General features: G+C 36.2%; 2 protein-coding genes and 2 long non-coding RNA genes across 6 annotated transcripts; all 4 read right to left on the reverse strand.

The window, feature by feature from the left end:
- Positions 1-1,843: 1,843 nt before the first annotated feature.
- On the reverse strand, positions 1,844-4,063 carry LOC141716724 (uncharacterized). Of its 3 annotated transcripts, XR_012573313.1 has the most exons (7): positions 3,964-4,063; positions 3,333-3,866; positions 3,108-3,182; positions 2,913-3,033; positions 2,383-2,562; positions 2,129-2,284; positions 1,844-2,030 (listed from the first exon to the last, which is right to left on the reverse strand). It is a non-coding gene; the product is annotated as an uncharacterized LOC141716724 (long non-coding RNA). The 3 variants fall into 3 exon arrangements; XR_012573312.1 differs by having other exon boundaries at positions 3,333-4,057; XR_012573311.1 differs by lacking the exons at positions 3,333-3,866; positions 3,964-4,063 and having other exon boundaries at positions 3,108-3,321.
- An 84-nt stretch (positions 4,064-4,147) lies between these two features.
- LOC141717391 (uncharacterized) lies at positions 4,148-5,312 on the reverse strand. Its single transcript, XR_012573628.1, has 3 exons — positions 5,228-5,312; positions 4,896-5,066; positions 4,148-4,424 (listed from the first exon to the last, which is right to left on the reverse strand). It is a non-coding gene; the product is annotated as an uncharacterized LOC141717391 (long non-coding RNA).
- Positions 5,313-6,470: 1,158 nt separating this feature from the next.
- On the reverse strand, positions 6,471-6,947 carry LOC141718517 (uncharacterized). Its single transcript, XM_074520898.1, has one exon. It carries the CDS (start codon positions 6,945-6,947, stop codon positions 6,471-6,473), a length of 477 nt encoding a protein of 158 aa, XP_074376999.1.
- Positions 6,948-6,956: 9 nt separating this feature from the next.
- LOC141718518 (uncharacterized) lies at positions 6,957-9,960 on the reverse strand. Its single transcript, XM_074520899.1, has 8 exons — positions 9,672-9,960; positions 9,492-9,574; positions 9,146-9,295; positions 8,746-8,903; positions 8,188-8,647; positions 7,681-7,840; positions 7,442-7,527; positions 6,957-7,346 (listed from the first exon to the last, which is right to left on the reverse strand). The coding sequence occupies exons 1-8, from the start codon at positions 9,958-9,960 to the stop codon at positions 6,957-6,959; spliced, it is 1,776 nt and encodes a 591-aa protein (XP_074377000.1).
- Positions 9,961-11,491: the final 1,531 nt, after the last annotated feature.

Below are 11,491 nucleotides of genomic sequence, written 5' to 3' on the forward strand. Positions count from 1 at the left end.
GGTGCAAAAGTCAACACCATTTTTAAATTCTGTTCCTAAGTAGCATGAAGTACATACATTTTCTTTCCAATTCTTTGTCGGCTCAACCAATTTTACCGTCCCTTGCAAGAGAACCTCCCTCTATAACAAAATTTCATGAAAGTTGCTTGGAAATAAAATAGAACTCGGATGATAGCAAGGCTTCATAACATATCTGAATGAAATCGTATGACAAAACCCTGATCTCAGCAATTTTGTACAGCTGTAATTTTGTTTTGGGCAAACCTTAGTCTTGTAAAATTAGACTCTTCCATCATGTGCAATAAACGGTCAGCGACTCATATCAAACACTTTCCGATGGAAATAATGAATAAATCTACACCTTTTCCGCAGGTAGAAACACCGTGGTCTTCAGAATTCAGGTAAAATTGAGTTGGTGAGTAGTTGCAAAGATCCAACTCGTCTGATCCATAATTTTCTCAATGTTAGCCCCACAACACATTAATTGATTATGTCATTAGATTAAATGAAATAGTAACCCTGTCATATTGTAGTTTTATCACCAGCAATGATGATTATGAATGGTTGTTCTAAGTCTTGGGAAACAACTAGCTCAAACGGTTCCACAAACGTGTTCCAAAATGTAACATTGATATTTTTTCTGAAACACAGATAAATTTTACAAATCATGTGCACTATTACAGATCAAGTTTCATATTATATTAATTCTGTAACCAACCTCCCATTTGGTATCTTAATCTTAATGTGGACCTGTCTTCCTGGAGGATGATTACATTTTGGTACCTTATGAAGTATTCCAATAATATCTCAAAGAAAGAGAAAGGAGTTAATTACCTACAGAAGAGAGAGCATACATAATTCATTTTTTCTGGGGATGAAACCTGCAAGATAAATCTTTTTTCTGAGCTATTTCCTTGAGGTCGTCATACTGAAACAGATCAAAGTAATTCTCAGGAATAAAGATTTCACTCTCCTCCAACTCCTTCACCCTTGTATCCAGAGTAATGATGATTTGTCTATCCATCTATACAGGCCTATACATGTCATACTCCCTATATTCCTTGACCTGGAAATTCTTAATCAAGTATATTTTCCACAATTGTATAAGGCATGTCATTTTTTCTGTTAGATTATGAGGCATGTAGGCATGCATCGTACAATTCTGACATTGTTCAAAAAAAATGAGGAACAAAAATTGATAATGTTTACCATCAAAAAATTTAACAAAAACTCACCTTGATATTTAAGAGAATGATGTTGTAACCTCTGAAAGTAATCCTTACTTCAATGATACCTTGATACTCTTTGATAATCCCAACTTAACTTTCCAATCTGACCTACCCTTTTGAACATTCCTCGGAGTTTCACAGGCTTATGTTGACACTGAAGGCACTCTCAGCAATCCGATAGAGCTAACTTAGATATTGTCTCAGGGTAAAAAATGACAGTAGTTTGGGTAATTATATCACAGTCTTGGTTGGTGGTAGTAGAATCCATAATATTACATATGGGTGAGATATTTTAGATATCATATTTTTTAAAGCAGAAATCTGTATTTTTACTGTGTTTTAGGAAAGCATATATATAGATTAATAAGTCATTATTGGTAAGGAGCACAATAGGAAGATAAAATTAGATTACTTTAAACTGCTTTGATCATTTGCAACTGATATTTTTGTCAACATCCCCATACCCCTAAACAAAAGGTTTTCCTTTCACTTGGAGCTGATATTTTTGTCAACGCCCTTATACCCCTACACAAAATATTTTCCTTGCAAGAAATATCATTTTAGTAGTAGCGATATAGTTTTTAATGTTTTAAAAAGAAAAAATGTCACATAAATCAACCATTTGAAGAATATGATACTAAAAGTACTGATACAACAAAAAATGTATCAGAATAAGCAGAGAATGTCCAGGTGCTTTACTAAATTTGTCGGCCGAACATATACTACACAAAATTATTACAATAAGGTTAATCTGTGTGGCACCAGCCCTGTACACGGACACTGCTGAGCTTCTCAATTACCCTGTAAAGAATATTTAAAAACAGTATCAGATTTACATTTGTGCATTCAAGTTGATTTTCATTGTGGGCTGGTCAGTTCTGCAAGAGGTGGTAACATACCTTTTCCATTTTGATGTTCCAAATTTTTGGCTGCCTAACTTCACTCTGGATCTTCTTCCCCAAAGCCTCATCCCCGGTCATCCGCCTAGTGCAATATGTTGATTTTTCCGTTGAAGGAGAATTCATCAGGGACAGAAGCCCGTTGTCATTTTTATCCTGCAAAATTTTTAAATTTTCCAATATGTTTGATATCCAGTGTAAATCAAATAATCAAGGCACAAATAGATCACATTAGTGACGACAGGCGTTTGTACCAGAAGCTGAGCCGTGGAAGTAGAAGAATGAGTATCTGAATTTTTCACAGGCTTTGAAATATTTGTGGCATGATGTACCTAGATCCACGCTTTAAGTTTTCCTCAGTATGAATCATAATTTTGTATTCCTTTTTTCCCAAAAGCTCTGAGTATGGGCGGGATGTACAACACACCTGGAACCTGTACCAAGAACACAAAAATTATTTTAAAATAATTACAACAATATTATATAAAAAGGATTGATGGACTGAGGGAGCAATAGAAACTTAACACCTGTACTATGGCCTGGTATATACAGAAGAGCGGGAGTACCAAAGTAAAAAAATAAGCTATAGAATTTGAGTATATGCGTCAAATACCTTTTCATTATTTGATTCCAGACAAAAAAAGGTCAAGGAAGTGCAGGCAATATTGTTAAAATTAGTTTCAAAAGAAGGATAAAATTATAATAACACGACAACACAAAGTAAAGTAATAGATTGTGGCTCAGTCCACGCACAATAGCAGGAAAACCAAGGAATAAAATTAACCTGTGCGATATCCGCATCTACATCATATACTGTTTTTCCTGCAAGATAGCTGATCTCGTGATCAGTCCATACAATTGGGATTGTTGCGCTCTCATCTAATCACAAGCTGTACAGACGGAACCTGAATAAAAAATATACAGAAGTCGTATCATGTCCTAATCATATAATGTATTTTTGAAAATAAACTGGACTAACCTTCTATCTGGATATTCAAATGTCCTCCCGCAACACTGATACAGACCACCAACCTCGTGTAGGTCTTTCTCACAACTGATACAAAAAGGCGAATACCAATTTTTCTTTTTATCAATTTTTTTGACCGATACTTGGAAACTAACCAGCTTCTGCAATACATAGCGCTCAAACTAAAAAATAGGAAAAAAATGTCATTTACGTCCATAATCCTTAACATCGACTTACCTAAAGATAGCGCTCATCTAATTTCTGAATATCACTAACTTTCATAGTAGGGATCTCAGTTGTGTCATCATCATCATCATCATCGACATCCATGACATAGAAACCTGGATCCTTATATCTGATGAAATAGCACAATCCTTAACAGTAATGTGAAGCTAAATGGTTATTAACAGCCACAGGAATTCTACATAGAGCCCTACCCTAATTTCATAAGCAATATCTATCAATAAAAAAACAAAAACCAACAATAATACCTCATTTCCATCTTTTCCACAGCAGGATTATCAAGGTTGAGGTAAAATCGCGTCGCTGGAAAGTTGGTGACATACAAAACATCTACATAGTTTTCCAGCGTTACATAATTCTTCCCCGCCATTGTATTTTAACAGAAAAATTAAAACTTTTTTTCCACCTTTCCACTCGCGTATTTTTTCGCAAGCGATAACAATGAAAACCGGCTTGTCTGTTATCTAGTCATATTCTTTCTGAAATTCATCCCCGAATTCATTAAAGAAAGTCACATTCACTGTAGTCCTGATATTACAAAATTACATAATGTAGCATGATTATCCCATGCCTGGTTGAGTATCAACACAACAACGGTTTCATAATTCAACAAATGTGGTATTACCTTCCATCCGAAATTGTTAATACGACATGTGATTTCTCATTTGACTCCTTCACATAAACCGACCTTGGTTGCACGTCCTACACCACACCAATGACATCTGCAAGGAATAGGGATCTGAGTTGAGGAAAAGGTACAAATAATATTAATAATGTTCATATCTAACGAACATCAAATAAAGCACCTGTCAAGTATCTGTTGTCCTTTTTCAATGAATCCAACTGCTTCAAGCTGAAAAAATTAAAGCTCTATTTTGAAATTTTCATGAGTGTAGCCAGATCCTTCTCCATCCTAGTGTCAAATATAAAAGATATCTGCTTGCTATTTCTAACGGCCATTCTCGTCTCATCTCCATTGTCCATCCTAACTTTAAAATTTTTAAGGCTGTACACCATCCCCTCTTCCAGTCTCTCCTCAAACATCTGTCTCAGCTGTGCTGACATGAAGACATGAATTTTACAGCCCTACATTTCATATAATCTGTCAACTTATATAAAAAACAAACCTTGGAAACTCATGTTACATCTAAAATAGCACACCAGACAAGATTGTGCCAAATAACTTTGAAAATAAAGGGGATTAAGACTATATGTGTACAAATAATTGTGTTATTTCAAAAAAACACGGAACTTGGAAAACAACAAATAATAAGTTTTATCTTATATTTAATCCAACTTACACACCCATCAACCTAAAGTTATGCCAATTATATTTAAAAATAAAGGGGGCTAAGACTACGTGTTCAAAAAAATTGTGATCTTTGAAAAACATAGAACTTGGAAAATAATAAATAATAAGTCATATCTTATATTTAATCCGGATTACAAAGTCATCTACAAAAAATAACACATCAGATAATTTTATGTCAATAACATTTTAAAATTAACCGGGCTAAAACTACATGTGAACATAAATTTTGATTTAACCTAACTTACATAGTCATCAACGAAGATAATATTAAAGCCCCTAAACTCTCCTGTCTGTCTCGTAATGTCTTTCCAAATAGCTTGCGCCCTCACTCTCAGCTTCCATTTATCCGTTGAGTCATCCAACACCTGGACTGCATCATACTTGTAGAATGCCATCAAAACATAATTTGTTGTTATCTGTAAAACATAAAAGAGAGACCACGGAAAACTTTATATGAAGGAATCTTGTAGCATCATACTAAAACGCAGCAAGAAGTCTGAGGAGAAGAATATTTTTAAAGAAACCAGAACTGTAAAACTTTTCTTTACTGGAACTGTAGCAGTGCATTAGATCTTACCTTTACTCTCTTTGACCTAGCAGGATAGTTGACAGAAAACAAAATAGCACCTTAATCTTGTACCCACCTAATAGCTGACCCTCAAACTCAGCCAAGCAAAAAAAGCCCTGGAACAGATATTTAAAAAGAATATAAGAGACTGATTTTTCCTTCTACCCGATTGTGACACTGATTAAGTCCTGTTTTATATTCTCTAGCAAAGTAAGATATTTCTAAAACCTGACCATAATACAGTAGGTAGGGAATATCTGCTTTTTAGGTAACCATGGTTGATACATGTAGTTAATTTTTGATGCTCTTGCAGTTAACAGAGATATTTTAGTTTTAGTAACAACAAACTTAAGAATTATTTTGCCTTAAAGTCACTATTCATCTCACAACCTCCAACAGAGGTCCAACACTAAACTGTGAAAATGTTTTCTGGCATTTGACAAACTAAGGAGTATAAAAGGCAGGAATCAGCCAAGACAACCAAAAGTTAACGCAGAATAAAACCCAACGATGAACTTCATCGGCAAAAAAATAGATTATATGATGAAAAAGGGAAGTTATGAAAAGTAGGTTATTGTCAATTATCCAAACTATTAAAAACGTATAATACAACCTACTTTTCCTACTCTAGTACATAGAACACATAGAATGTGCAATGCATGAAGCGCCAATTAAATAACTGGTAAATTGTAGAACACTTCTTTATACACAACATTTTGAGTAATATTTGTGATGTTCCCATCTTGATCCTGAATAAAAAATTTCAGGCCCTGGGGTGACGTCACCCGACTTGCTGCCACATAAAATTATCCATGAGTAAACACCCCTTTTGGCAAAAAAGAGCCACATTTTCAAGAGACTGCCCCTGAGCCTTGCTGATGGTCATAGCATAGCAAACCTGTAGTGGCATCTATTTTTTAAATAATTTGAATGGCAATTGAGTTTCAGTTGGACATAATTCTATTCTCGGAATGAAATGTTTTGTACCCTTAAACTGACCAGCAATAACCTCACATTCAACACACCGATCCAGGCACCTGGTGACCTTCATCCTTGTGTCGTTACACAAGCCCAACATTTGATTTAAGTTATGCATCAGCATAACAACAACACCCACTTTCAGTTTTAATTCGTTAAGGGGCAAACCAGGGATAGTGATAGAGTTCAGGTATTCAGAAGGGAATGACAAAAGTTGATCAGACACCGAACCAGGGAAATCCTTAGCTGTGTCAACACTAAAATACGATGACAGCTAACCTGGAATCTTCTCTACAATAAGACTGCTAACACGACCAACCGTTTGATTTGTAGGAGCTAATATTGCTCTCTCACTTAAGTAGTCTGGATCCTGATAATGCTGCGTGAAATTTGAGAATGCATTTTCCATCATACTCTTAACAGTAATTTTGGAACCTAAGTGGCAAAAGCTTTTTGGAACAAAAATATCATCTCCACCTTCACCATCAGTTCTTCTATTTGGTGTCCCCATTTTCCCATCACTTACATCCAAAACCCACGCTGCAAAATCTCTTAAACTCTGTACGTCTTCCAAATTGTTTCCTCTGTTCAGCCTCATGTTATGCTTGAGCTTGAACACCCTCACAATCTTCCAAAGCTTTGATCTTGTTATTGATGAATAAATAATTTTACCACACGATGCTCGTATAATAACTGGCAGAATCTGGCGGAAATCACCACCAAGGACAACTATAATCCCTCCAAATGGCATATTAAAGCATCATGGATCTACAGCCTTCAGAATATCCCTGAGTGATTGATCAACACACTCAAAAGAGTAACGATGTTGCATTGGCGCCTTATCCCAAATAATCAGATTGGTTCTCTTTATCAACTCGTCTATATTTAACACATGAGATATCGAGCACATAGAATGCTCATCAAGAATAATAGGAATTTTAAATCTTGAATGCGCGGTCCGACCTCTAGGCATTAGAGTTTCCGCTATCCCAGATGAGGCTACTGGAAGAATAATATTACAGCGAGACATTAGTTTGGCAATAATTGTTCTCCACAAGAAGGTTTTACCACAACCTCCACCACCATATACAAAAAACATGCCCCCTTCCCCCTTGTTAACTGACTGCATGACACCGTTGTAGATCTCAAGCTGCTCAGTGTTACAATGTGAGTACAGGTCTAGAAATTCTCTCTCCATTTCGGTAATATTATAGCTTGTTTCCTCAATAATGAGATTATTGAGACACAATCCAAATAACTATGCGGCGGCTGTGGCAATTGAGTGTAATCCTCAAGGGACCTCACAATGCTCTTCAAAATATTGTGGACCTCTGCAAGGATATAGAAAAAATAGATAAAACCCACAAAACTGCTATGCATAGATGTACCTAACATTTTGTGGCATAAATTAAAACAAATGAAATACCTACTGGCAAGCGCGTAAAATTGTTGTTGCTTCTCATTCAGGATTAAATGCGGATTACCTGTTATCTCTCGCTGTTTCTTCATAAGGTCATCAACCATATCGACCCAGTGACCATTCCATAGAGCATTCAGATCAGTCACCTTGCAGTTAAGCAAAATGTGTACAAACAACTGACGGATTTGATCGGGAAATCCGATTTCAAAACACTGGTTGAGAACCTGATTCCATTCATTGTCATCATAAAGAAATCTAAAATCCATGGACGCTTCCTGAAAATTGGCACAAATTTTTCCTTTCACAATCCTCAATGACTCAAATGAGGTCGCACCGCGTACTTTTGTCAACAAAAGATGTAAAAACTATATTTCTCCTGAAGTATGATGTGAATAAGCTAATCTCCCAATTTTCTTTCCCCTCTTTCTTGGAATCCACACTCTATCAGCATCATTCCAGACATAATGCTGGGGTATTTCATCATAGAGATACTGGATAGCATTACTATCGGTCGCATTCAGTATAAAATAAGCTTCCAGTTCACTACATTTTCCCTTTCCCTAGAGCCAACCTTTGCCAATGGCTCATTGGCACGAAACGTACACGGTTTTCTACCCTGCAAATGAAATGAAATCTGCTCAACTACAAGACACCTGTAATGAATATTGAACCTAAACAACCTGTACACAGCTTCACACCCACATATGTATCTTCCATCAAAGTATGACTGTATCTCATCCTTATACTCATCCATCCCCTCTCCAATGCTCAACTTTCTTTTCTGCCCTCTAATTTCCACCGTCGCCCTCTCATGACCTTTAAGGAAATACTTGAAAAGGTATTTAAGACTACGGGCATGAGCATAGATTTTGACATTAATATGACACTGATATTTGACCAAAAGATCACGGTTGTAAGGAACAACCCATTGGTTATCTAAATCAACTTTCCCCCGCCTCACTGTTATATTTGTTTTCCTTCGCCTATAGATGGGGAACCCTGACTGGTCAAACGTGGTCGACTCACAGTACCTACAAAATAAATTATTGTGTGGTGATGCAATGTATTGTGGCTAACTGTAATACAGTAAAATAGAGAACAAACTCAGACTGAACTCTATGGAAAATGCCTCATGCACTTAAACTGTTTCATGCATGGAGATCTTGGCCACTCTTTCCCATAAGGTCCATGCAGCATGAATTTTGTCACTGTAGGATAGCTAAAAGGATCCACCTCTGGATCAGGAATTTCCGCGGAAATAAAATTATCAACATTTTCCTGCAGATTCTGTTTAGAGGTAGAATCCAGCCATATCAACATGTGCACATGTGGAAGCCCTCTTTTTTGAAACTCCACTACATATATCACTGTCAGAAAAATAAAACATCAACGTCATGCCAATAGAAACAATATCGACATAAATTACTGTTAAAGATTAGTTTAAAACTTTAATCCCTAGATAGGTACCATAGTAATTTTTTCTTAATATCATCAATCAGCTGGTCAAGCTTCAACCTGAAGACACGCACCATCATATCAGGCAAGTTCTGCGGAGAGCACTGGGGCAACAGCTTCATCATTTGAACAACTTCATCGCATAATGGACTTTTAGTCATTGTATGAAAAATATCGGGATGTCCTATAAAACGACAAACAACAAGGGCATCCTGGAAGTTTTGCTGCATATATATCCATGATCCTATAAATCCAGAAGGAGGAATAAATCCTTTACCCATATTGGATAATTCAGAGTGACCGCGTGTCACCGATTATCGTATATTACTGTATAACTCAGTCCGCAAAGTAGTCTGATTAGTACGAAACCTCCACAGGCATGCTTGCTTTATTATGGAAAAAGCATCAACAATATATTACTGGTAAACACGGCCACCCAGACGCGGTGTCATAGCTACAACTCAAATCATCACCAATCAGCAGACGCACAACATCAAAATTTCCTAACATTACACAGTAAACTAAACCCAAAAAAAATGCACCTTGATTTATACGCACCTGGAACTTATACGAATAATATTCCTTCATTAGATCATCTGCCTTTTTTCTCTGACACACTATCCACCTTGCCAAACTGTATTTGTTTTATGAAATTCGTCACAACCATGAGGAAATAGCAGGGGTATTGCAAAGCCATGAGCTTAGGATGAATGTCAGATATCCTCTCGAGTCCTCTAACATGAGAGTCCATTATAATATCACAAGACCCATCAGTTTCATTCATGTCATGGACCATAATCCCATCCACCTCATCAGAAGGCCCAACATTATTTTCCCGCCCACTCTCAGAGCTAGAAACCTTCAGCCTAATATCCAAATCTGCCGTCATGTTCCCTATAATGGTCCCGTGTAGAATGGAATTCCTTAACCAACTCATTAGTCTCATGTAGCATATCCAATAAACATCAAACAATCTCAGCATCAACCTCGCTACCACCAATGACATTAACCTATCACAACCTATTCTCAATTTAGTTTCTTTTTCATAAATATACAGCTAGCAAAATCTGGGATCCTCACCATCTTCACGAATCAACGAACCGAACAGATGGTGATTCTTCCCATTCAGGCGATAAATGTAAGGTGCACCACCATTATTCACAGTATGGACAACTCTGCCCCCAGTCGATGTAAAATCAAAAAGGCTTTTGTAAAGCCGCATCCCATCCTTGAACCTTCTAGATTTTTTTTATCATTATGAAACCGTCAAAGGAACGCAGGAGTTGGCTTCTCTTTGGGGAGCTTGATCTTAACCTTGGCACAATAAATTGAGAAAATTGGCTGACCACGTGTAACAGATTTATTGACCCGCTCCTCCTTCCACATCCAAGCCTCACAATGCTCATACTGAACATTAGGATGTCCAAGGCTTGAATATTCCTGGATAACTGCAAAATTATTCTCAAATATCACAATTCAGGCATCCCTAAAAAAACCCAAATTTACTCCGGGAACGCATATCCGATATCAAACTTCACGAGGCTACAACAGAGAATTGCACATATTGAAATTTATAGATATTTTGCATCACGTAAACAGTGTAAGACAAATATAATTAATTTATACAAAGATTAATTTACACAAAAACATAACCCGTAGAAGTTATCAATAAACACACAAAAAGAGCACTAATAATCCAATCCATAACATAATCCAAAATTTGCAAACCTTTTTTTATCAAAGAAACCAAACACAATATTTCATAGCTATTAAAACACTAACCATAAATTACAGAAAATGACAAACTTCAAGAATGAACGAAAACAAAGAAAAAAATGTGGTTACAACATCACTATACCACAATAAGTTGTAGACGACCCCACTAGATTTTCAGCTTTAAATCCCTGATCAGATTCGGGAAGCCAATAAAAATATGTCAGAAGGATAAATACAAATGATTGAGGACCAATCTCCTGCGAAAATAAGTACAAAAACACACAGGAAGACCATTAATAATCCCAGTCCATAATGTAATCCAAACTTGGCAAAAAAAATTTCAAAGAACCCAAACATAACATTTTATAGCTATTAAAATACTAACCACAAATTATAGATAATAAAAAACTTCAAAAATGAACGAAATAAAAAAAATGGGGCTACAACATCACTATACCATGATAAGTTATAGACAACCTCACTAAATTTTCAGCATTAAATCCCTAATTAAATTCTGGAAGCCAAAAAAAATGTCAGAAGGACAGATAAATGATTGAGGACCAATCTCCTGTGAAAAATAAGTGCAAAAAATTTAACCTACCACCGCCCGAGTCACCATCACGATAAGCTACGGAGCACTCCTCAAAATTTTCACCATTAAATTCTTCTCCGGATTCTGGAAGTAAACAAAAAATTCTCATAAG

Source organism: Apium graveolens, chromosome 4 (genome assembly GCF_009905375.1).
Source record: "Apium graveolens cultivar Ventura chromosome 4, ASM990537v1, whole genome shotgun sequence".
NCBI classification, from domain to species: Eukaryota; Viridiplantae; Streptophyta; class Magnoliopsida; order Apiales; family Apiaceae; genus Apium; species Apium graveolens.